Source organism: Castor canadensis, chromosome 11 (assembly GCF_047511655.1).
Source record: "Castor canadensis chromosome 11, mCasCan1.hap1v2, whole genome shotgun sequence".
Taxonomy (NCBI): domain Eukaryota; kingdom Metazoa; phylum Chordata; class Mammalia; order Rodentia; family Castoridae; genus Castor; species Castor canadensis.
In genome coordinates, this window is record NC_133396.1 from 12,223,701 (window position 1) to 12,248,881 (window position 25,181).

A 25,181-nucleotide genomic window follows, 5' to 3' on the forward strand; every position below is an offset into this window, starting at 1 on the left:
GGACACCCAGCTTTAACATTAAGTGTTTTCATTTGAGTGATTAAAATGTTTCTAAATGCTATCACATGTGGATTCTTTGAGGCACACAAAAATGATTTCTCATAGGGCATGTGCTGGAGTCTGCAACTGGCTTTCATAATTCTAAATAACAACAATAAGGACTAACAGGTGGTGACTTACCATATGCTAGTCACAGGTCCGCCCTTTACAGGAAATCATAAATTAAACCCTTTGAATTTGGGAATCTCACCCTTATTCCATTCCACAGATTTGGAAATTAACGCTCTGCAAAGTTAAAGCACTCCTATAAGCTTGCAAAGCTGCTCATGGGCACCCTTGGCTAGACAGTCTAGCCATAACAGGACACTTTGCACTAACGGAATGACTCTCAGCTTAACCTACACCGGAGCTTAACAGCAAAGAATGGCGTCTAACCCAGCACACCGGATCCCAAAATCACGAGCGAAATCATGGGGCAAGGGAGGATTTTTATTAAAATTCAGGTCGCAAGCTCCTCCCAGTGGCGACCCTCCCGGTGCACACTGCTAACGTAGGTCCTCTTGAGTTTCTGACATCAGAGCCACGTTCCCTGAAGCCCAAGCAAGGGGTGCCAAAGTCCAAAGGGAAATGCTGAAAATATGACCTTTGCTCCGGAGCAGTTCCCAAATTTGCCCTGGAGTGGATGCCAGGAAGCCAAGTGTGCGCCCCCTCGGGCTCTGAAATGCGCTATATCCTCCGACACAAGCTTTGTCCCCACCAGCAACTCCTAACTGAGGTTTCCCGTGCATCAACCTTAGTTCATAGTGACCTTGGGGTCGGGAATCTGGAGGTGAGGGGCACCTACTCCCTAAACCTCCCGGGCCACAACGGAGGACTCCCGCGGGTGAGGCGGCCATGCACCTGTGCGGACGTCACCTCCCGCCCAGAGGGTGCGCGCGCGCCCCGGGTCGGGGATGCTGACTCAGCCAGGCTGCTCACATCCCTTTCGCGCAACGCGGATGCTGTGGCTGCTGCAGCAGCAGCAAAGGGGGGAAAGCAATGCACCCGAAAGCAGCGGGGCCGCTGGTTCCCAGGGGCCCACTGCGGCACTCCCTCCCCACCCCCGGAAAGGGAACCGTGGGGGTGCGCGAGTTGACGAAATCGGGGAAGTGGGCGCTGAAGGAGGAACTCGGGCGCTGCGCGCGCTGCTCACACCCAAACTGGAAGGAACCTGTTCTGTCCGGGGCGAGCGCGGAGCCGCCGCAGCCACGAGCGCCCGCGGGACCGACCCCGGCGCGCGCGTCCCTCCCCCCCACCGCACCCCTCCCTCGCTAACTCCCCAAATCCTCAGGGCGCGGGCGGGGCCGCTGCGGGAAGGGAAGCAGTCCGGGGCCCGCCGGGAGCACTCAGAGCGAGGGTGCCGGCGCACCCAGCACCCTGGCACTCTCGCGCTCCACTTGCATTGCAGCAAAGTGCCGGCGTCTGGCCGGGCCAGGCGCGCACAGGCGCACCCGGGCGAGGGAATGAGGACGTCCTGCCTACGACCCCAGCGGCGCTGGCGGGGGCGGGGGCGACCGACCCCAAATCTCAAGGCTGTTACCTTTGGTGACCCCCAGCCGGGGCGGCAGGCGAGGCGCGCGCCCGGCAAGGCCTCGGCCCACGTGGGCCGGCGCGCGCGCGCGTCAGGCCGGCCCCCTCCTTGGAGGCGCTCTCAGCACATGGTCGGCGGCGCGCCCCCGAGGCCGGCGGAGACCGGCTGCAGCCGGTATAGGATAAGAGATAGGCAGCGGCGCGGGCGGAGGCGACTGGGGTGGGGGGCGGGGGGAGGGTGTGGCCCTGGTGGCAGTGGCGCGGGAGTGGGTGGGGGGCCCGGGTGCTCAGACATTCACCGGCCGGAGCCAACTTATGGACTCAGGCCCACGCCCTAAGGGGTTAACCTTTCTCGTGTTATCCAGCGGCTTATAAGGAGGGGGAGGTCAAGCCTCCGCCTTATTGGGAGCCTTTTGGGGTTTATTCTCTTCCCTTCTAACTTGGTGAGTTGGTCTTATTATTTTACATGTTTAAAAGTTTGATTGTGGGTTATGGGTTGTTTTATAAGAAATATGTCGGGGGGTGCTTTCTTAGGGCGGGGAGGCGGAGGAAACCTCTGAACATTTGAACATTTTGGAGAGGTTATTCCGAAAGATACTCTCTTGGCAGTTGGGAATGTTCAGGGCCATCACGATGACGCGCTCTCGGCTCTGTGGGCAACTGAGAGTTGAATGTCTTTGGCCCTGGTACAGTTGGGGTCCGGGAAATACCTAAAGGCTGGCCTGGCTTTGATTAACCCCCGCCCCGGGTGAGGGACCCCAGGCTGTTGGGTGAGTCGGGGGCGGGGGGCTCAGCCCCTCGGTGGATGTCAAAAGGTTCCTGTCTTCCCCAGGCTCGCGCGCGCACGCACGCACGCAAGGCGGCCACTGAGGCAGCGCGAGGGAAAGTGGGGCTCCGTATCCCCATCCCCGATATACCATCCCCCGGGATGGCCAACGTTCCCCCCGCCCCTGGGGGGGAAGGCAGAGGTTTCCCTGTGGAACGCGGGTCCTACACCTAGACTGTCAGAACTGACAGGGGCGGGTGGCGGGTCCCGCGCAACTTCCAAGGTTCCCGGGGCTGCCAGCCTCAGGAAAGCGCTGGGGTAGCCGAGCAGCTCTAGAGCTAAGGACGATGGTTTGCAGAGGAAATGGGTTATTTCCTTCTGGGTTGTTTTCATTGCCTCCACCCCAGCAGACAGGTGATCAAAGTTTGTTAGGTAAAATGTCACCGAACTCGGGGGGCGTCAGTCTTGGAAAAAGCTCCCGAAATCCAACTGGGGAAGAGCAGTTACAACTTGTCAACCTGGAAGCCGGTTGTTTGCACAGCCAGCTTCTCCGTGCCAGCTTCCACCGTGGGATTAAGATTTCTCTGTGATCTTACTGTTTTTTGTAAATCACGGTAAGAGGGGTGTCTTGTTGCCAAACCCTTATGCTGGAATCTCTTTCGATGCATCTCCCCATGTCCCAAGCACTAGTGTGAGGCACTTTGGGGATGAACACCAAATGATACCGGTAAATATAGTAGAAACACCTTTTCATGTAATTAAGCGAAGGGCGTCCAAGATAGACTGACCGTATGTAAACAAACCATGCAGCCAAGTGGAAAAACTCTTAAAGCGTACTACTAACCCAGAGTTTTCTCCCTGTGGTTTCCTAAAACAGGACTTTTCCTCAGAGGAACTCCTTAGGAGGACACTTAAATTAGGGGCTCGGGTTTCAACATCATAGTCTTGCAAAATGGATGAATTGGTGGTAGTCAGTGATTCAACGCTGCCGAGCCAGCGTCCAGGTTAGATTTGGGGTTTTTTTTGTTTTGTTTTTTTGGTAATAGAAATTCAAATGAACTTCACCCACGTACAGACTGGTTTGGACGACAGGGGCCAGAGACAACTTGTCAAAAGCTGTTCTCCGGGTTACGCCTTGAAGAGCAGAGACTTGCAGTGCACTGGCTGCTCTACCATTTCCATGGAAGCCTGCGTTTTGAACTTCACTCTGGCCTGACTCTGGCCTAACCTCAGTTGGTGTACAAGCAATATTTTTATGCCCCCAAGTCAAATTGTTTCTCCAGAAATTAAATAATAGTGAAAATCCCATGTAGAGCAGATCTTTAAGTCTGGTATCATACCCATTTATTTAAGGGGACACTTTTTTTTTTTTTTTTTTTTTTGAGACAAGGTCTTACTATGTAGCCCAGGCTGGCCTGTAATTTTCAATCCTCCTGTCTTGGCCTCCCACATTGACGGGATCACAGGTGTGGGCTACCACACTTCTTTTTTCTTTTTGGGGGGGTGAGAGTGGGGAAATTGGGGTTTGAACTCAGGGCTTCGTCCATGCAAGGCAGGCCACTCCCCCTTGAGCCATTTGCTCTGGTTATTTTGCTCTGGTCATTTTGCTCTGGTTATTTTGGAGATGGGGTCTTTTGAACAGTTTGCAGAGGTTGGTCTTCAACTGAGATCCTGCTGATCTCAGCCTCCCATGTAGTTAGGATTACAGGCGTGAGTCACTGGTGCTCAGCTTTTTTATTTAAGGAGACACTGAAACTACCGAAGGGTACTAGGAAATACTCCAAAATGCCCAGCTTAGTTTGTCCTTACATTTCCTTCAGCAGGACATTGGTGCCAGGAGCAGTTTTAGGGTTGCAGAAATTTACAGTTGGAAAATACCTGGGAGTCTGTCTTCTCAATTCCTGCTTTTACAGATGAGCTTTAGGCATTTAGTGATTTCTGCCAATTAGTGGTAAACACAGATTTGATAACTACTGCCTGAGGCTTCAAGAACACAAGCCCAGCCAGGCACCAGTGGCTCACACCTGTAATCCTATCTACTCAGGAGGCAGAGATCAAGAGGATCAAAGTTCGAAGCCAGCCCAGGCAAATAGTTTGAGAGACCCTATCTTGAAAAAACCCATCACAAAAAAGGGCTGGTAGAGGGGCTCAAGGTGTAGGCCCTAAGTTCAGACCCTCCCCAGCACTGCAAAAAAATAAAAGACAAGCCCATGGTAATTCAGAGTAGGTCAGGGTAAAAGGCTGTCACAGAATTGCCTTTTCATAGGGCAGGAAGAGATTCAGGATCAGGATCTCAGCTTACCTGTTAGGGACACTGAACATCAAGAAGTGAGGTGATTCATACAAGACCCCAGGACCTTACCAGTTAGGTCTCCACACAGCCAACTAATATCCCTTTCCATCAAGTACAGCTGTGAAAGCAAATGAACTGGTAATTTTCATATTCTGCAACTTGTAGAGGCATCCAATTAACCAAGTTCAAAAGTCAGGCCTCAAGTTGTCTTCTTTACAGTCAGGCAGTTGGGATTTTTTTGAGACAGGGTCTCATTGTAGCCTAGTCTGGCCTCGAACTCTCCATCCTCCTCCCAAATGCTGGGATTACAGGCACACACCACCATACCTGGCTTGCAGTCAGACAGCTTGTAAAGTCAATTGCCTTCCTGCTTAGTGAATGAAAAAGATAGTCTAGGAAAGGGTTGATTGGTGCAACCAGGCACTTCCTCCTTTTATTGCTTTTATTTTATAGGGAATAATCTGTACATTGCTTTGGAAATACCCCAACACTCATATTTTGTTTAGTAAACTTTTTTTTTAGAGAAAGTATCTCTCTGTAGCCTAGACTTATTTCAAACTCACCAACCTCCTGCCTCAGCCTCCCGAATGCCAGGATTACAGGCATGAATTACCACACCTGGCTCCTTTAATGAACTTTTAATGAACACATATGTACCTAATACTACACCGGACCCTGGATCTGGACAGAGCAGTCGATAGCCTCATAGGTGCAGTCTTGCATGCAAAATGCAGGTATCACTGCCCAGAAAGTTATAGAAACCGGGTTATTCTGCTATTAAGCTATATTGTCTGATCTTCAAAACTAGATAATAATAGGACATAGAATGCTTTAGGATGATAAAGGCATAAACTTTAGAGTAAGTTTGGGCTTGGCATTTACCTTTATGATGATCCCAGTAATAAGAAAGCAAGCTTCTGTCTTCCAAAAACCCAGTAATACACTTGAAATTTATATTTGGATCTACCACAATAGAGTAGCACAGACAGAAGGCAATGTTTTGAAAAGCAAGCAGAGGATTGGATCACCCAGAAAGGGCTCAGAAAATGAAAAGTCTAAAGATCCCTCTCTTCTAAGAGGTTGTCATATATCAGATTGAACAAACATCCCACACTTGCAAGAACCATATAGCATTCCTGCTCCTCCTACCTCAGTTTCCTTGGGTCACTCAACTGGGTTTGACCTGAGCAATCCGTTGGTTAATATAACACAATGCTAAATTCAAACGCATCAGCTGTTAAAGCTGAATGGAGCCTTAACAATTCCCAGTGGGCCCCTCTCATTTGACTGAATAGGAATTCAGGCCCAGAGAGGGAAAGTAACTTTCTCGAGTCACATAGTTGTGTGGGCAAACAGTTCACAGGCCTCTTTACACGTGGAGGTCCAGAGAGCTTGTGTCTTTAACTAAAAGTGCTTCTTCACAGTCTCCATTCCCTCCGCCCCTGGTCTTTAACATGCTGCCCTGCAGGTGTAGACGGCAGAGTGACTGGGGGCAGATTTGACTCTAAACCATTTTGGTCAAGACCCTTCACCTCTCTGGGGCTGAGTTTTCCTATTTTGCAGAATGAGTAGAATTTCACAAAGAGAAATAGCACAAGATGAGCTCAGAACTCCCTTTCGGCTTGAACATTCTGGAATTCTAATTCCATTCCCTGCCTGCAGGTTGATCCTAGCCCCACCCGTGCAGACTATGGATTATGGGGCCAAGGAAGAGTAAGGGAGCAGCTCCCAGCAGAACTGGGAGCCTTCTGATGATGGTGGGGACTTCAGCTCATGCTAAAACCACAGTGGGGTCCCCCCCATCCAAAGCCATCCAATAAAAAGACTTTATCCTGCAGTGATTTTAAACTGAACAGATTCAGCTTCTTTCTGTCTAGGACTTTTTTAATTTAAGTTTTTGAGACAGGATCTCATCACGTAGTCCAGGCTGGTCTTGAACTCACAGACTTCCTGTCTCAGCCTCCTGAGTACTGGGATTATGGGTATATGCCACCACGCGCAGCTCTATAGGACCTTTATCAGGTTTTCTCCCAATATTTTTGTTTAAGTTGATACAAGCCCTCCGTGAAGACCTAGCCCCAGCTGGCTGGGTATCAGTGGCTCACGCCTGTACTCCTAGCTACTCAGGAGGCAGAGATCAGGATTGTGGTTCGAGGTCAGCCTGGGAAAATAGTTTGTGAGAACCTATCTCGAAAAAAATGTCGCAAGGGGGGGGTGGCTTGTGGAGTGACTCAAGGTGTAGGCCCTGAGTTCAAACCCTAGTACCATGAAAAGTAAAAAAAAAAAAAAAAAAAAAAAAACCCATCCCAATGAGTTGTGCACACCTTTAATCCCAGCATGCAGGAAGATGGCAAGTTTGAGGTCATCTTAGGCTACATAGTAATTCCCAGGCCAGTGTGACCCCCCTGTCTCCAAAACAAAACAAGAAAGCCCTCCAAGACCTTGTGGGCACCCATAAAGCCACTCAGTCATGCCAACGTGGCCTTGGACTTAGTAGCCATGTAGTCCTAACCATTTGTCAGGATGTGCTGAGCTGCAGAAGGACGTGGCTGAATAGCTTTAAATAGGATACATTTCAGTCTTGAGGTTTTGTTTTTTATCATCATCAACAAATATTTTAGTCCATGGAGGGGGAAACCATCTCCATCTTTTCACTGTGGTAACCTTGTAGTGAAATCAGAGGGCCTGGTACCTAGTTGACTACTTTGATGAAAAAATAAAAGCTGTCTGGGTGGGTGAGGGGGTAAGGTAACAGAAATCTAGGCCCTGGATTTTGTGAGTTTCTAATGGACAAATACGATAAGTGTCTGAAAGTAAATGGTACCCTGTGATGAGGTGGTTCAGGTCCCTTGAAGAAGGGAAGGTTGAGTGGGTCAGAGGAAGGCTTATGGGGGAAGGAGGCCTGGCCTGAGCAGAGCCTGGAAGGTTGTACTGTGCCCCCTGCAGAGAGGACATCCAGCTTGAGGAAAAAGCATGGCCACAGGCAACTTACTTAAAACAGAAGGCCGTGGGGAAAGGAACACAGTTTTGACCATGGCAGATGAGTCAAGGAGAGATAAGGCTACCACAGGACGGCTAATGAGTGGGTTTTTCTCCTTCAGAAAGAGGAAAGCCAGTGGAAAAAAGCCTAAGCAGGGAAATGCTGTGACAATGCAGTATTTCCAAAAGATTCGTCAGACCAGGCACGTGGAGCCAGTTAAGAGGCAGCCATGGGCTTCTCAAGGAAAAGCTCAAACTGATGCCCTCATGGACGGGGTGAAGGCCAAGCCCTTGACAGCTACAGGCCACCACCACGTCTCCTTCTCATCAAGCAACTCCCACCCACCCCCAGGCTCAGGAATAGCCCCTTCTCTAAAGCCAGTGCTGGGAACGGCTTTGTAGGGGTGGGGGGGAAGCTCCTAAAATCCTAAGCCTAATGCTGCATTCACTCCTCTTCTGTCCCAGCTGCCTCACCTTGAGAGTGACTTTGGGAAGGCTGGTGAGGGAGGGGTGTTACGAGGATCTCATCTGCTGGAGGGTCTGTCTCCTGCCCTAGGTGAGGTCTTTCCCTGTCAGGGAACACTAATGTCTACCCTGCCAGCATGCTCAGCTACCTCATGGCCCTCACGACCTTACCACTGGCTCTAGGCATGACAAAGACCATTGCTGCACAGAGCATAGGATGCTTCAGGCATCTTATGCCCTCACAGCTCAGTCAAGTACTTAACAGCACCACGGTACTGAGTGGTGCTCCCAAGTGTGGGGCTGCTGTGGGAATGGAGGTTAGCAATAGGAAGGATGATATTAAGCTAGGTCAGATTTATTGCTGTTGAAGATTTATCAAGTAAATCCAGCAGATTTGATCTCATGATTGGAAAACACAAGTCTGTCGCATTCATGAGCTTATAGCATGTCATTTTCTCACTTGTCCTCCATTCAATAAAATCTTTGCCTGGCCAGGCATGGTGGTACACATCTGTAATCTTAGCACTAGAGAGGTTGAAGCAGGAGGACTGCAAGTTTAAGGCCAGCCTGTGTTATATAGCATGATGCTGTTTAAAAAAAAAAAAAAAACGAAGAAAGAAAGAAACCTTGTATGTGACAACTTATAGCTAGAAGAAGGATACACGTGCATCCTGAAAATTAAGCTCCGTACAACAGTAAAGAATTCTTAAACTTGCGGTCAGTTGCCATTAAGAGCTCTAAGAACCTGGACTCGTTAATTATGATAGGTACTAACTTTTAGTTGGGCTAGAAGTACATATCACTGTTGAAAGTATCTGTAACTGCAGAAGCTTTGACGTTTTCACGTACTAGAGCCCATTCAAGAAGACTTAAGTTAACCCAGGCTCCTCCAGTGTTAAAGACAGTGTCTCCTCCTGGTGTGAGGGCTGAGCTTGGTTTGTCTGATGCTCACATGGAAAGGCAGTGTGAGGTGGGGGTAGCTTAGTTAACTAGTGTCCAGGCAGGGCCTTGCAGGTTTGTAGTGTCTCATTTAGTCACTGTTGCCTGGAGAAATTAAATTGCTGAGGCACCACATGGTCAACTTTGAGGAACTCAGAAGACAGGAGTCCCACATTTTGATTTATAGTTACACTCTGTCCAGGTAGGTGTACATCTGTGAAACAGCATAACAGAATCAGAATGTTGCTTACTAAATGAAAAGTGGGAGCCAGAAGGGTTGGCTGGATCAACTCAGTGGCCAGCCAACTGAGATGTCTCAAGCAGAGATATCTATGGTAGCTTAAGCACTTGTCCCATGGAAGGTGCGAGACAGCTACCCCGTTCTAGGCTCCTTCCTGGTCAACATTTCTTATGGTCCACTAAGTTTTTCTTTGTCTGACTTGTCTCCTTCAACATCAGCATCAGTACTTGGTCTGGTAGCCATTCTGTGTCCTTCAAAGAACCTCCAAAGATCCTGCTCTGATTCCTTGTGTTGCTTATTGTTCTCATCAGCTTTCATAGAAAAGTCTTCCAGATTCCTTGTGGTTCCCATGTGTAATTCAAGGACAGAGAGACAGATAGATATAACATATAACATCCAAAAACTTATACCTGATTTAAATATTCAACAACCTAAGTAGTTTCTGTGTTTGCTAATGATTATTAGAATCCCTAGCCCCCATGCTATTAGCTGTTCTGAATTTTTTTTAACCATTTTATTTCAGATTAAGAATGACCCAAAAGAAATCAAACCCTTGTTCCAGAGTCAATGTGTATACTCAAGTGCCTGACGGAGGATGGGGCTGGGCAGTAGCTGTTTCTTTTTTCTTCGTTGAAGTCTTCACCTATGGCATCATCAAGTCATTTGGCGTCTTCTTTAATGACTTAATGGACAGTTTTGATGAATCCAACAGCAGAATCTCATGGATAGTGTCAATATGTGTGTTTGTCTTAACGTTTACAGGTTAGTACATCTCTCAGCTCAACGTAACATGAGCGTCTGCCCCTGTGAACCTGTCCAGTTACGTGATGTGGGTGGATGTGTTGATGATGCATTCCCATGTTGACCCATTCTAGCCTTGATTAAGTAACACAGTGTTCAGAGGGTTGGGGATTGGTAAGAAACAAAGAGGCACTGAAGAAAATGCCATGTTTAAACCAGGTGTGGCCATACATACCTGTAATTCTAGCACTTGAGAGGCCAGGAGTATTGCAAGTTAGAGGCCAGTCTGGGATACGTAGTTCAAGACCGGTCTGGGCTACGCAGTGAGATCCTGTCACAAAAAACAAAAAGACTGGGTATACTGGCTCAGTCCCAACTACTTGGGAGTCAGAGATAGGTGAAAGGCTTGTGGTTAGAGACCAGCCTAGGTAAAAAGTTAGGAAAACTCTTATTTCAAACAAGAATAAGCAGAGTGTGTGGTTCATGCGTACAATCCCAACTATATGGAAGGCAAAGTTAGGAGGATCCCAGTAGGAGGCCAGACCTAGGCAAAAAGTGTTTAAGACCCTATCTGAAAAATGACTACAGCAAAAAAAAAAAAAAAAATCCATATTCGACAGCTTGGTCTGCCTTCAGTTTAACACACATGATTGTCTAAAGAAACAACATTGAAACAAACTTGGCCTGCTAAGCAACATGTATATATGGACGCAGGAAGAAGCCTGCAAGGTATAAAAGGATATGCCCTCAGCCTTCTGTATCCAAGGGTTCAGTCATCAATGGAGTCAGCTAACCACAGACTGAAAATCTTACCTTGCTGCCAACAGGTGCTAGGTCATTAGTCCTATAGTGGTTGTGCTGTACTATACATCTAGACTTCTTGTTCTTATTGTTCCCTAAGAAGTCCAGTAAAACTACTTATATTGTATTATAAGCAACCTAGAGATAAAAAGTGTGAGGAGGATGTGCCTATGTTATGTGCAGATACCAAGTCATGTCTACAAGGAGCTTGAGCATCTGTGAATCTTGGTATCCCCAGGGGGTCCTGGAGCCCATCCCCTAACTATAATATCAAATTACAAATACTGTCCTAAAGAGTCTGAATTCCAAACATCTGGTTTCCTGAAGGACTTCACTTACTCCTCACTGCCACATCCCCAGATCTCACAGCATAAAATAGAAGGGTGTTGTGGTGTCATTTGTAACACACTTGTTCTCACATGGTCCTGTACCGGCCTCATTTAAACACACAGCTAGGTCTCATGTGTTCATCTGTGTGTAACAGGTGACACCAAGGCCTTCCTGAGAGAGCAAAGCTGTTGAACTCACCTCAGAAAGCAAACCAGGCTGCCCTTAAATGTCCCTAACATTAACTTGATACCCTGTCATGCTGCTGTTGTCTCTGAAATGATTGTTGAGTTTCAGATCCTTCTTTAATTGTAGTTCACTTTTTGCCATATTACCATCCATCTGTTTTGACCCAGTGGGTAAAGCAGGAATTTCTCTTACTGGTTCTCGTACTGTCTTAATTGAATTATTAAAATATTTAATGTTTAATTTTTGTTTTATTTTCGAGCAAGAGTCTTACGAGGGGCTTACTGGCTGCACCACCATGCCCAGCTAAGATTGTTTTTTTTTTGAGTGTTTTCTTTTTAATTGTTTTATTTTTGAGACAGGGTAGCCTGCCTCAGCCTCCTGGGTGTTGGAATTACAAGCATGTACCTCCATGCCCGGCAAGATACTTAATTTTTAAATTGTGGAATACTTAGTTATTTGGGAAGATATGGAACCAAAAATTTCTATTTGATAATCTAAAGAAGAAGAAAATCTGAAAGCTTAAGTTCAAGCTCTTTTATAGGCAGAGAGAACAACGTAGTCAACAAGAAATTTCTAGCTAATACTGTCATACCATAAGGTAATTTTAGACAATATTATTCTAATTGTGAAGGCTTTGAGCCAACAGACTGGCTCAAAATGATGACTGGTTTCATCAGTAGCTACATTCAATATTAGTTTGCATTCTAATAATGAATGCTATCACTACGTATGGACACACCACAATGAAATGCAATCCTTTTTTTCCCACCCCTTCTATCCAGGGTGTTGCTCTTTGACCCAACTCTCAACAGTTCGCGTTTCTCAGCTTACTCAAGTCAATATTCAGTAACATATAACTAGGAAACTAATTTGCTGGATTGAAATGTCCCAGGGGTAAAGCATATACAAGCCAGACAAATTACAATTCATCAGTCACCCTGAATTATCTATCCCACAGCTACCCTTCCTTAGGCAAACATAGCTGCAAATTCACCATACTTTCATCCTGTATCATTTTCAGAAAAGTTAAATGAAACTAACTGGAATTTAATCCCAAATGGACTCTTTGAAAAACAATCTGAAGCAGTGAGTATAGAAAAACAATTATTTAAGCAATCATAAGAAAACCAGTTTTTGTTACAGAATGACAAATGAATATCCAATTTTGTAGTTGCTAACATCTTTGATCTAAAAATATAGACAGAGTCAGGTGCCAGTGGTTCACTCCTGTAGTCCTAGCCACTCAGGAGGCAGAGATCAGGAGGATAGCAGTTTAAAGACAACCCAGGCAAATAGTTTGCAAGACCCTGTCGAAAAACCCAACACAAAATAAAAGGTTCAAACCCCAGTACCACTAAATAAATAAATTAAAATGTAGATAAAAGTATACTTTTATACTATTACTATGTCTGTGTGTGTCTCTCTCTCTCTCTCTCTCTCTCTCTCTCTCTCTCTCTCTCTCTCTCCTCTCCTTCTGGGGGAGTGGGGGAGACAGTATGGGAATCAACCCAGGGCCTTGAGCATGCTAGGGCAAGCACCCTACTTCTGAGCTACACCCCTAGACTTTGTCTTTCTCTTTGAAGAGCCCAAAGAATCTTACATGATTTTAGAACTGGCCAGAAGCCACTGCAAGGAATGCATTATGTATTTTACAGCGTCCATCCAAGTTTAAGACCTGGGGGAGGGACTCCTACTGAAGCCAGCACCAACCACAGCCTCTGAGCTCACAGATCACTCTTTGTTCCTTTCCCTGCAGCTCCCCTCTCCACAGTCCTGAGCAATCGCTTTGGACACCGGCTGGTAGTCATGGCAGGAGGAGTACTGGTCTGCACCGGGATGGTGGCAGCCTCCTTCTCACGACAGGTCCACCACATGTACATCTCCATTGGGATTGTCTCGGGTGAGTGACCTCCCTGACTCGGGAGTTCTCTAGATGCTTTGTTTGAAGAACAAGGAAGGGGAGGGAGGAAAATAAATCTTTTCTCCTTTTTTTTCTTTAAAATGAATAATATCTGACGTCAGTGGTTTTGAATAGGGCGACATGGGCTCCATGGGATATGGAAACATATTCTCAAGTGCCCAGGAATTTTTGTTTGATTTGTTTTTAAAACGTTTACCAGTGATGAAGAGAGCTTCTCATTTTTTCTAGTTCGCAGCCAAAAGGCATCATTTTCATGAAATAGGACTTTAGTTTCTTTTGCCAGTAATTTCTCAAGTCAGGGCTGCAAGGGAGGTGCAGTATGCTGGGCACTTCTTAGGATCAAAGGAAACATTTCTTCTTTTAAAAAGAATCCATGCAGCCAGTTGTGATGGTGCATGCCTATAATCCCAGTGAAGCAGGAGGATGTCAAATTGGAGGCCAGCTTGGACTCCAAATGGGAACCCTATCTCGAAAAATTACAAAAAAAAATTTTTTAAAGGAATCCCTGCATTAATCCTGTATGATATATATGTTTATTAAATTTGCATACTGTCAATTTTTCATAGTTTTACACATAGCAAAGAATTATTTCCAAACGTCTTATATAAAAACTATATGCAATAATAGCTTTGTCCATTGCGAAGTTTTTCTTTTTTTGAGGGGGTGGTTTTGGGATAGGGTCTCACGGACTATTGCCTGGGCTGGCTTCGAACCGCAATCCTCCTGATCTCTGCCTCCTGAGTAGCTAGGATTACAGGCATGAGCCACCAGCACTCGGCTCCATTGGGAATTTTATAAATTTTTTTAAGAACCAGAAAAGTTTTTATACTTTGAGCATCCCCGCTCAAAATAGCTGTTGCAATGTAACCCGACCCCTAATGAAACCAACCCGCTTCCGTGGCTCTGCGTCACGTTTTTGCACACTGAATTGCATGATTCGTCATTCTCAGAGCACATTCTTCTGGGCTCAGTTAGTATGTGTCCTCACTGTACTTTTGACTTTTGCTCACAGGTTTGGGGTACTGCTTTAGTTTTCTCCCAACTGTCACCATTCTGTCACAGTACTTTGACAAAAGACGCTCAGTCGTCACTGCTGTTGCTTCTACAGGAGAATGTTTCGCTGTGTTTGCTTTCGCACCAGGTAGGTGGATAACAGTAATTTTTCTATGAATGGAGTCCAGGGGGAAGCCAGTCTGCTGTTCCTGCTACACTAACTCTGGCCATCAGTTTGATGCCTTTTACCGTCATGCAAAATGAAAGGCTATTTGCCCTTTCTCCTCCAGCAGGTTTTTTTAGGATGTATCCCCTTTAACCCCTATTTTAGGAGAATACAAACTATTTTAATCTTAGTCCAAGTTTACATAAATAGGAAGAGACATGGCACATATCGGTGGTAAGGCTTTCATGAAACGTGCAAAAATTATTCCAAAATGATTTGGAGTGTTCATGGTATTATTTCTCTCCCTTTTCAAAAGAGTTGTGTTCAATGTGGATTTAAATTACGCTACTAAATCCAGTTTTCTTATGGATAATCTCACAGCAAAATTTTTATCCCTGGAGCTGGGCATAGTAGTTCATGCCTATAATCCCAACTATTCAGGAAATATTCTAGCCCAGCCCAGGAAAACTTAGCAAGACCTTATCTCAAAATAAGTAAATAAAAACAAAAGAGCTGGGGGCATAGCTCAAGTGGAGGGTGTTTTCCTAACAAGTAGAAGACCCTGGGTTCAGTCCCTATCACACACTCCCCAAAAATTTGATCCCTGGTTTATTTCCCTAACTTCATATGTGAATTACAAGAAAACTAAAGTAGTAGATAACCGTGGGGAACCAGATTGATTTCTTTCTATGCCAGTTCTTGTTGATTAATTTTGTTTGGTTGTATTTTGTTCATAGGAGACACAGGTATTTAGGAGAGACATGTCACAATAGCAGAGAGAGAGAGAAGCAAACATACAGAGGCAGGGAAAAAATGTTAACTGTTGAATTTAGGTGAAGGATGGGCATGTGGTGTCATTCTCTCCATTTTTTCTGGTTTGAAGCTTTTCAAATTAAAATGTTGAGGAGAGGAAGAACCAGTGGAGTTCAGGTTGGCTGAGGGTAGAGGCAGTTACTCAGCTTTGTTTCCTAGCACGGGGCACCGTCCCCAGCACTTGGTTGGCACTCAAGAAATTTTACATGGGGAAAGGAAGATGGGACCCTTTATTGCCAGATGGGTACAAAGCACTTAGAAATATCAAGCCTAGAGTACTGGCAAGTTTTAAGTTTTCCCCATTAGTGGCGGGGACAACACGTACAGGGCGAGTGGAGCCTCCCAAGGCACACAGGATTCTCCTGCTAAACCGGTCTTCTGTAGCCAAGTCACCATGTCTGTTACCTTTGTGAACTCTCAAAGAATTAGAATACAATTAAAGCCAGTCACCAGTGGCTCACACCTAGCTACTCAGGATGCAGAGATCAGGAAGATCTCAGTTCAAAGCCAGCCTAGGCAAATAGTTCAGGGGACCCTATCTTGAAAATAACCAACACAAAGCAGTGCTGGTGGAGTGGCTCAAGTGGTAGAGCACCTGCCTAGCAAGCGTGAGACCCTGAGTTCAAATCCCAGTACTGCCAAAAACAAAAAATACAATCAAATGAAATTACAATGAATGTCACTTCCCTTTTCTGAGCTGGTTAAGCTAAGATCTTGGTGAGCCTGCATTACCCTACTGTAGTGAGCAGCTCCATTGTCTCTTTGACCACATCCTACATCCCGCCTTACCCTGCAGGCTCAGCCTCAGTCCCAACTTAACAACAGGAGAGAAGAGAACTCAAGCAGTTAAGGTCACAGCTCAGGGAGAACCTTGGAGAACTGTGTCATCTAATTCTAGGATAATCGTAAGAGCTTTTAGATTCGTTTTTTGTTTAATTCACCACTTCTAAGGATTGAATGAATGGATGGATAATGATTCAACTAAGATTGATAAATCCTTTTTGAAAAGGAATTTTTTTTTTCCAGGTAGTATTTTTTTTCCTTTTTTGTGGTGCTGGGGATTAAACCCAGGACCTTGTACAAGTTAGGCAAGTACTCTAGCACTGAGCTACACCCTCAATCTTTTTTTTTTTCCTTTTTCTGTTATTATTCATATGTGCATACAAGACTTGGTTCATTTCTCCCCCCTGCCCCCACCCCCTCCCTTACCACCCACTAAGCCCCCTCCCTCTCCCCCCCCTCAATACCCAGCAGAAACTATTTTGCCCTTATTTCTAATTTTGTTGTAGAGAGAGTATAAGCAACATTAGGAAGGAACAGGGGTTTTTGCTGGTTGAGATAAGGATAGCTATACAGGGAGTTGACTCACATTTATTTCCTGTGCGTGGGTATTGCCTTCTAGGTTAATTCTTTTTGATCTAACCTTTTCTCTAGTACCTGTTCCCCTTTTCCTATTGGCCTCAGTTGCTTTTAAGGTATCTGCTTTAGTTTCTCTGCGTTAAGGGCAACAAATGCTAGCTAGTTTTTTAGGTGTCTTACCTATCCTCACCCCTTCCTTGTGTGCTCTCACTTTTATCATGTGCTCAAAGTCCAATCCCCTTGTTGTGTTTGCCCTTGATCTAATGTCCACATATGAGGGAGAACATACGATTTTTGGTCCTTTGGGCCAGGCTAACCTCACTCAGAATGATTTTCTCCAATTCCATCCATTTACCAGCAAATGATAACATTTCGTTCTTCTTCATGGCTGCATAAAATTCCATTGTGTATAGATACCACATTTTCTTAATCCATTCGTCAGTGGTGGGGCATCTTGGCTGTTTCCATAACTTGGCTATTGTGAATAGTGCCGCAATAAACATGGGTGTGCAGGTGCCTCTGGAGTAACCTGTGTCACGGTCTTTTGGGTATATCCCCAAGAGTGGTATTGCTGGATCAAATAGTAGATCGATGTCTAGCTTTTTAAGTAGCCTCCAAATTTTTTTCCAGAGTGGTTGTACTAGTCTACATTCCCACCAACAGTGTAAGAGGGTTCCTTTTTCCCCGCATCCTCGCCAACACCTGTTGTTGGTGGTGTTGCTGATGATGGCTATTCTAACAGGGGTGAGCATTTTTTCATGTATTTTCTGGCCATTTGAATTTCTTCTTTTGAGAAAGTTCTGTTTAGTTCACTTGCCCATTTCTTTATTGGTTCATTAATTTTGGGAGAATTTAGTTTTTTAAGTTCCCTATATATTCTGGTTATCAGTCCTTTGTCTGATGTATAGTTGGCAAATATTTTCTCCCACTCTGTGGGTGTTCTCTTCAGTTTAGAGACCATTTCTTTTGATGAACAGAAGCTTTTTAGCTTTATGAGGTCCCATTTATCTATGCTATCTCTTAGTTGCTGTGGTGCTGGGGTTTTGTTGAGAAAGTTCTTACCTATACCTACTAACTCCAGAGTATTTCCTACTCTTTCCTGTATCAACTTAAGAGTTTGGGGTTTGATATTAAGATCCTTGATCCATTTTGAGTTAATCTTGGTATAGGGTGATATACATGGATCTAGTTTCAGTTTTTTGCAGACTGCTAACCAGTTTTCCCAGCAGTTTTTGTTGAAGAGGCTGCTATTTCTCCATCGTATATTTTTAGCTCCTTTGTCAAAGACAAGTTGGTTATAGTTGTGTGGCTTCATATCTGGATCCTCTATTCTGTTCCACTGGTCTTCATGTCTGTTTGTGTGCCAGTACCATGCTGTTTTTATTGTTATTGGTTTGTAATATAGTTTGAAGTCAGGTATTGTGATACCTCCTGCATTGTTCTTTTGACTGAGTATTGCCTTGGCTATTCGTGGCCTCTTGTGTTTCTATATAAATTTAATGGTAGATTTTTCAATCTCTTTAATGAATGTCATTGGAATTTTGATGGGAATTGCATTAAACATGTAGATTACTTTTGGGAGTATCGACATTTTTACTATGTTGATTCTACCAATCCATGAGCATGGGAGATCTCTCCACTTTCTATAGTCTTCCTCAATCTCTTTCTTCAGAAGTGTATAGTTTTCCTTGTAGAGGTCTTTCACATCTTTTGTTAGGTTTACACCTAGGTATTTGATTTTTTTGAGGCTATTGTAAATGGAATTGTTTTCATACATTCTTTTTCCGTTTGCTCATTGTTAGTGTATAGAAATGCTAATGATTTTTCTGTGTTGATTTTATATCCTGCTACCTTGCTATATCAATCTTAAATAGTAAATATTTTAGGCTTTGTGGATTATATGGTCCCTGTCATAGCTACTCAGTTCTGCTGTCACAGTATAAAAGCATCCACCATCTATGTAAATGAATAAGCTGGGTTCTGGTTCAGGTTTATTACCAAAAATAAGCAATGGCACCAGTGGCTCACATCTGTAATCCTAGCTTCTTAGAAGGCTGAGATCAGGAGGATCTGTTTGAGGCCGGCATGGGCAAATAGTTCAAGAGACCCCATCTCCAAAATAACCAGAGCAAAAGGCTGGAGGTGTGGCTCAAGCAGTAGAGCACCTGCTTTGCAAGCATTTACTTTGCAAGTGTGAAGCCATGAGTTCAAATCCCAGTCCCCCAAAAAGCCTAGCAGTGGATGGGATTTGACCTGTGGATCACTGTTTGCTGATCCTTGCTGTAGGTCACAAATTTATGTCATTTTTTATGCCTCTGCCTGGGAAAATGTGCCCTTCAAAGCTTTTTTGGAGACCTGAGCTGTCAGTTTTTGTTTTATATATCATAATAACAATGCATTTTCCCCTTATTGATACATAAAATGCACCAATACCTAAAGAATAGTCTAGGCGGACTGTATCCACATCCACACCACTGAGTAAATTTTCACAGAAATTATCACTAAAGCTGAATCCATATTTCCTCTTGCTCCAGTCTCCTGGGTCTGAAGTCCATTGTTAACCATAGATGTTCTTTCTTTGTCCTTCTTCCTGAAGCCATCACAGCCCTGAAGGAGCACATCGGCTGGAGGGACAGCCTCCTGTCCGTGGGCCTCCTGCAGTTGAACATTGTCGTCTGCGGGGCACTGCTAAAACCAATTATTATCAGAGGACCAGGGTCGCCAAAAACAATGACTTACGAGCAGCGCAAAGAAGTGCAGTACATGCTTGAAAATGAGAAAACACGGACCTCAATAGACTCCATCGACTCAGGAGTAGAGCTAACTACCTCACCCAGAAATGTGCCTAGTCACACAAACACGGAGCTGGAGCCCAGGGCGGACCAGCAGCAGACCCTGGTGGACGGTGCCCCGCACAGCGGGAAGAGCGCCCCACTGTTAGACTTCTCTGTCTTGAAAGAGAAGAGCTTCATTTGGTATGCACTGTTTGGTCTCTTTGCCACACTGGGATTCTTCGCCCCTTCCTTGTACATCATTCCTCTGGGCATCAGTCTGGGAATCCACCCAGATCGCGCTGCGTTTTTATTATCTACCATGGCGATTGCTGAAGTGTTCGGAAGGATTGGGGCCGGTCTCATCCTCAACAGAGAGCCCATCCGCAAGCTCTACATCGAGCTCATCTGTGTCGTCTTACTGACCGTGTCTCTCTTTGCCTTTCCTTTTGCTACGGAATTCTGGGGTCTCATGTCATGCAGTGTGTTTTTCGGGCTCATGGTGGGAACAATAGGAGGGACCCACATCCCGTTGCTGGCTGAGGACGACGTGGTGGGAATTGAGAAGATGCCTTCTGCTGCTGGAGTCTACGTCTTCATTCAGAGCATAGCAGGGCTGGCAGGGCCACCCCTGGCAGGTAATTGAGATAATGGCTCCTATTTGGGTCTAATTTTTACATTTTTACACCTCAGTTGAATTTCAGCACTTCTAGGGATTAGAGATCCCCTGAGCCAGCCCTCTTGACTTAAATGTTAAGAATCTGAGGGTCAAAGAATTTAAGACAATGGCCAGACAGAAGCTCAGTGACTGAGTCAGGATTAGAACCTGTGTCTGCACGTCTACTTGCCCCAGGCATTTTCTGTCATTACACCTTATCTAATGCCAGAAGGATACCCACGGATATATGACCTTTGTAACTCATCTGACTTCCATCTAACTTTTGCACTGATAGAGAAGGGAGTTGTGTAAGTCATTTTTTGTTTTTGTTTTGAGGCTGGGTCTCATTTGTTGCCCAAGCTGGCTTGCAACTTGTTTTGTAGCCCAGGAGGGCCTCAAGCTCTCGATCCTCTCACCTCAACCTTGCAGGAGATGGGATTACAGGCATGTAACACCATGCCTGGCTTGTTTTCCTTTCTTAGGAAAGGTTTTCAGAAATTGAGCCCAAAACAGCACTCTGCAGATGCTTAATACAGAATAGTTCCTTATTGGAAGGACACAAGTATGTTTTGTATTTTTGATCTGATATGGTCTTACTGTGATTAGAAATCTTATCCCCCTGTTAAAAGATCCCTGAAGTGCGTGCTATGAAAATAAGAATATTGCCTTTTCAAAGAAACATGCAGCCAACTACCCCATGTTAGATCCTGTGCTAGGATCGACTCAGCCTGTGAAGAGCAAGTTAGCGACTTGGTTTTCTCGGTGCTGAAGTTGCTGTACGTTTGTCTGGCTTACTCTTCTCTCCAGTCTAGCAGGGCTTTTCGATTGCCTTTGACATTGTGTTTCTTCAGAAACATGAAATATGAGAAGGAAGGCAAAGAAACTGAGACGTTTCTGAGTCGGGTGGGAGCCGGGTGAGAGGGCTGGTCGCAGTGACGCGATGACTGTGCTGATGTCTCCTCCAGGTCTGCTGGTGGACCAAAGCAAGATCTACAGCAGGGCCTTCTACTCCTGCGCGGCTGGCATGGCCCTGGCTGCCGTGTGCCTCGCCCTGGTGAGACCGTTTAAAAAGGGACTGTGCCAGCATCGTCGTTCAGGTGACACAAAGACGGGGAGCCATCGTGGGAAGACGTTACAAGACATACCCGAGGACTTCCTGGAAATGGATCTTGGGAAGAACGAGCACAGAGTTCATGTGAAAATGGATCCAGTATGACACATTTTCACATAGCAAACACAGCATTGGTTGGGAGGGGGGAAGCCAGAGGACACGGAGAGGTAGAGGCGTTAACCACTCCACTTCACTTTCAAAATGCATTTTAAAGTGATGTGTATGTGCACAGCACTACGACATCTTTTCTTCCCTAAGGTTTCCTTTTTGCTTGCTTTTTTAAGCCAAAACAAAAACAACACTTTTTCCATATATAAATCTGGCCCTATTCAGTAGCAATACAAAGATACACAGAAGGACTCCTTGATTCACATTCCAGTATTAAAATAGTGACATGAATTAGCAAAGTGATCTTAAGAGCACACACACGTGACAAACCACACCTTACAAAATGACATCCAGTCCAGGTCATGGGATAAAATTGGCCGTTCCAATTAAGAGCCTCTTGGATCATTTAAAAAATTTTTTCATTTTCAGAAATACGAGTAAGTTTGTTTTTTGAACAACTTCAAGAATACTGAGGTTTCCATTAACAAGTTATGGCCTCTGAATTTTCCAAATATTGCATGGGAATGAAGCACAGTTTAAAACCAAAATATGCAACAGATATTTTTAAATATATAACTTGAACTTCATAAATGTGAAGATTACCACTTCTTTTTTATGGACAGTCATCACCAGAAGTATTTCAGTACAGAATATACAAAATTGCATTCAAAGATGTGTTTCCTGTTGCTTTGAATTTTTCAGAAATATGTGATTGTAGTGTCTTTAATTTAAACCACTATTTATTATTAAGTTATTCTAGGATGATTAAAGTAATCAGAAGACATAAGTAGCAATTTTTTAACCTCTCCTTTCTTCAGTCCTTCAAATGCCTAAAAGAATACTTCTTGTCTTATAAAGTTACTCTCCTAAAAGGACAAGTTTGTAATGATTCTTCAGTTTAATTAAAGGCATTGTGTGCTATTTAAAGGGGAGAGAGTAGCTGGGCACCAATGGCTCATGCCTGTAATCCTAGATACTCAGGAGGCAGACATCAGGAGGATTGTGGTTTGAAGCCAGCCCCCAGCAGATAGTTCCAGAGGACCTGTCTCAGAAATTCCCAACACACAATAAAAGGGTTGGTGGAATGGCTCAAGTGGTAGAGCGCCTGCCTTGCAAGCGTGAGGCCTGGAGTTCAAATGCCAGTACCACCAAAAAAATTTTTAAATAAGGGGGGAAAATTATAATAGCAAATCGCCTTAGCTTTTAAAAGATAATTTTATCACCTAAGAATACTTGAGGATCTTCTTTGGTCAGAATTATATTTTACTGAATTGTTGAAGCATTTCTGTATTTTATTTGGAAGTAGCAGAGACATTTATGTTACCGCAATTACAAGTTTCGTACAATATCTGACATAGAGCTTGACTTGATTGTCCTAAGTTGCTGTATCAGGTAACCAGTCGTTGTTGCTTTGGAGTTTTACTATGTGTATAGTAGTTCTCATTCCAGCAATTTTCTGTAAAGGGAGCAAGTGTGAGGATAAGAGGGGGACTATTTCTCACTTATTTTACTGAATCCCACCCTCCAGGTGATGGCCAGTGCTTGCTGCTCCATCGTTACTCATCTTTACTGTTAATTTATAACAACTCAGGGGGAAAATACAAGCCTAGTTTGGTTACAGGTACACACAAGCTTGAATATTTCTCTGCACTGAAATGAAAGTGGCATAGTTCAACACCGCCCGCTGCATTTTGGAGAGTATCTTATCAGCCATAGAAACAGGACAATCTATAAAACTTTGGGGAGGGCGAGGGGGGAAATGACAAGGTACCTGTCAAAAACAAGATACACCTAAACCCAGGTAGATGGAGCAAATCTGTCACCGCCTGAAACAAGCTTGGAGCTTGTGGCAGTTGTGCAGACTTAACCTGATTCACTTTACCATGTATTTTGTACTATGAATGTTGGAGATGAAAATTTAATATTTATAACTGACTTCTGAAAGATCTGTTCTATGGCCATTCTGTTAACTGCATGAGGAGAAAAAAAAATGCCAATTTCAGTAGGTCAACAAACCAAGGGTTTATATGTTTGGAAGAAAATGTAAACAAGATTTGTTCTGTATTAGTGACATTCTGGTACTTCTAGATTTGCAATAAATTTATGGCTTCTTATTTAAAGAGATTGATTTTTCTTTTGTGGTAAGGTTTCTCCTTAGTTGATGTATGTTATTCAGTGTTCAATCCAATTCAAGCTTTAAATACACAAGGAGATTTGTTTCAAATAAATAATTTAACGTTTCTATAAAATCTTAGCTCTCCTAGGATATATAAAGGATCTCAAGGAGTGTCTATGGAACTTTTTTTTCCTTTCATTGTCACACGACAATTTTATTTTATTCATTCATTTGCTTTTGAGACAGGGTCTCACTATGTAGCCCCAAACTCATGAACCTCCTGCCTCAGCATCCTGAGTATTGGGATTACAGCTGTGTACCACTGTGCTCAACTGACAATTTTATTTTATATTGAATCTTTTCTACAAAAATGATTTTTAAGCACCTTAGACAATAGCTAAATAATTCAAGGGAAGTTATTTATTAAATAATGGATAACAGGAGGGAGAAATAATAAACAGTATAGTCAAATAAAAAAAGCATATTTTCAGCTAAGAACTGAAATAAGAACGAAATTGATGATTGAACTTCATTATTTCCAAATGAAAAATACATGAATGAAATGATACCATGGTAGGTGCAGATAAGTCTATGTAAAGCAATGAGGGATGGGCTGAAGGCATGGTTCCACTGATAAGAGCACCTGCCTAGCAAATGCAAGACTTGAACACCCAGTGCCACCAAAAAAAGCGATACGGGCAAGCAGATATGCTATGCTACAGTTTGGATCATAAATGTACCTCAAAGGCCAGGTCACCAACCTCTGGCTTTAATGGGGGGTATAGAGCCTTTCCAAGTGGGACCTAGTGAAAGGAAGCTAGGTCACTGGGAGCATGCACTTGAAGTGGGAATCAGGATCCAGCAACTATAGAACAGTCCTAAGGACTTTTCTAAGTAAACGGCACAGACTCTCCATGGCAGGAGTTGGCAAGCTCTTTCTACAAATATCAAGATAGTAAATACTTAAGGCCTTGCAAGTCATAAGGTCTCTGCAGAAACTATTCAACCCAGTCCTTTGTAGGTCAGGAGCAGCCACAGACAATATATAAATGAATGTGCATGGCCATTTTTCTATAAACTTTTATTAAGGATGCTGAAGTTTTAATTTCATAAAAATGTTCACATGTGAAATACTCTCTTTTTTAAAATCACATGAGAATGTTAAAGCCATCATCAGCTCCCAGGCTATTAAAAAAAAATAGGTCTGGGGATGTAGCTTATGGTATATCCCAGTGTGCGTGAGGCCTTAGGTTCAATCCTCAGCCCCACAAATAAGAAAGAAGTAAGATAGTGAACTAGATTTGACCTGTAGACCATAGTTTCTTGCCTCTGCTCCATCTATCTGTGATATTAGAATAGGTCAGTATCACAGCTCCAAAAAACTAACAATCCTGACTAATAGAAAAGGGTCATTGTGTCCGGCACATTGTGTCTGGATTACACCTGTAATCCAGCACTTGGAAGGCTGAGGTGGAAAGACTGGGAGTTCGAGGCCAGTCTGGGATACCTAGCAAGACCCTGACTCAAGTAAACAAAAATAAATCAAGACAATCAAGCAAAAATACCCCCAAATTATTTTTTTTAAAGGTTCATTTTGGTCAAAATAATTCTTAGGTCATAGGTGCCAAAGACAGGAAAGATCAGACAGCTGATAATACATGTATTAACTAATTATCAGTTTTTGTTTTCTGTGATGAGATTCTGCTTTAAGTTTGTTGACTCAATAATGTTTCAATATATAGAGAGACTGTTTCCCTCCCTAAATATAAAATAATTCCAGTTATAAAACTCATGATTTCAGATCATGTGCCCTCTTAACTACAAATGTATTCTTAACTGATACAAAGTTTCTGGG

General features: G+C 44.1%; 2 protein-coding genes across 13 annotated transcripts in view; one reads left to right on the forward strand and one right to left on the reverse strand.

Moving 5' to 3' along the window:
- Arsg (arylsulfatase G) overlaps positions 1-25,181 on the reverse strand; it is a 119,291-nt gene that overhangs the window by 89,202 nt on the left and 4,908 nt on the right. For 7 of the 9 annotated variants that reach the window (XR_012438461.1, XM_074045278.1, XM_074045274.1 and 4 more), the window contains exon 1: positions 1,580-1,702. The exons of the other annotated variants lie outside the window; for them this stretch is intronic. The gene's annotated coding sequence lies outside the window, so the exon portion shown is untranslated. Of the gene's footprint in view, positions 1-1,579; positions 1,703-25,181 lie in introns of those variants that run through there. 9 annotated transcript variants of the gene reach the window in all.
- On the forward strand, positions 1,355-23,330 carry Slc16a6 (solute carrier family 16 member 6). Of its 4 annotated transcripts, XM_020179864.2 has the most exons (7): positions 1,703-1,744; positions 1,935-2,012; positions 9,776-10,014; positions 13,067-13,210; positions 14,244-14,372; positions 19,159-19,971; positions 20,957-23,330. In XM_020179864.2, exons 3-7 carry the CDS (start codon positions 9,783-9,785, stop codon positions 21,205-21,207), a joined length of 1,569 nt encoding a protein of 522 aa, XP_020035453.1. In that variant the 5' UTR covers positions 1,703-1,744; positions 1,935-2,012; positions 9,776-9,782; the 3' UTR covers positions 21,208-23,330. The 4 variants fall into 4 exon arrangements, with proteins under 4 accessions (XP_073901368.1, XP_073901367.1, XP_020035453.1 ...); XM_074045266.1 differs by lacking the exon at positions 1,935-2,012 and having other exon boundaries at positions 1,358-1,744; XM_074045268.1 differs by lacking the exons at positions 1,703-1,744; positions 1,935-2,012 and adding an exon at positions 2,040-2,949.

Excerpts from the sequence above, each read along its gene's own strand:
- Slc16a6 (XM_074045266.1), top strand. The coding sequence starts at position 1,503 with ATGAGGACGTCCTGCCTACGACCCCAGCGGCGCTGGCGGGGGCGGGGG. Across the intron at positions 10,015-13,066 it reads GTTTGTCTTAACGTTTACAG|CTCCCCTCTCCACAGTCCTG; the intron begins GTTAGTACATCT and ends CTTTCCCTGCAG. Across the intron at positions 19,972-20,956 it reads GGCAGGGCCACCCCTGGCAG|GTCTGCTGGTGGACCAAAGC; the intron begins GTAATTGAGATA and ends TGTCTCCTCCAG.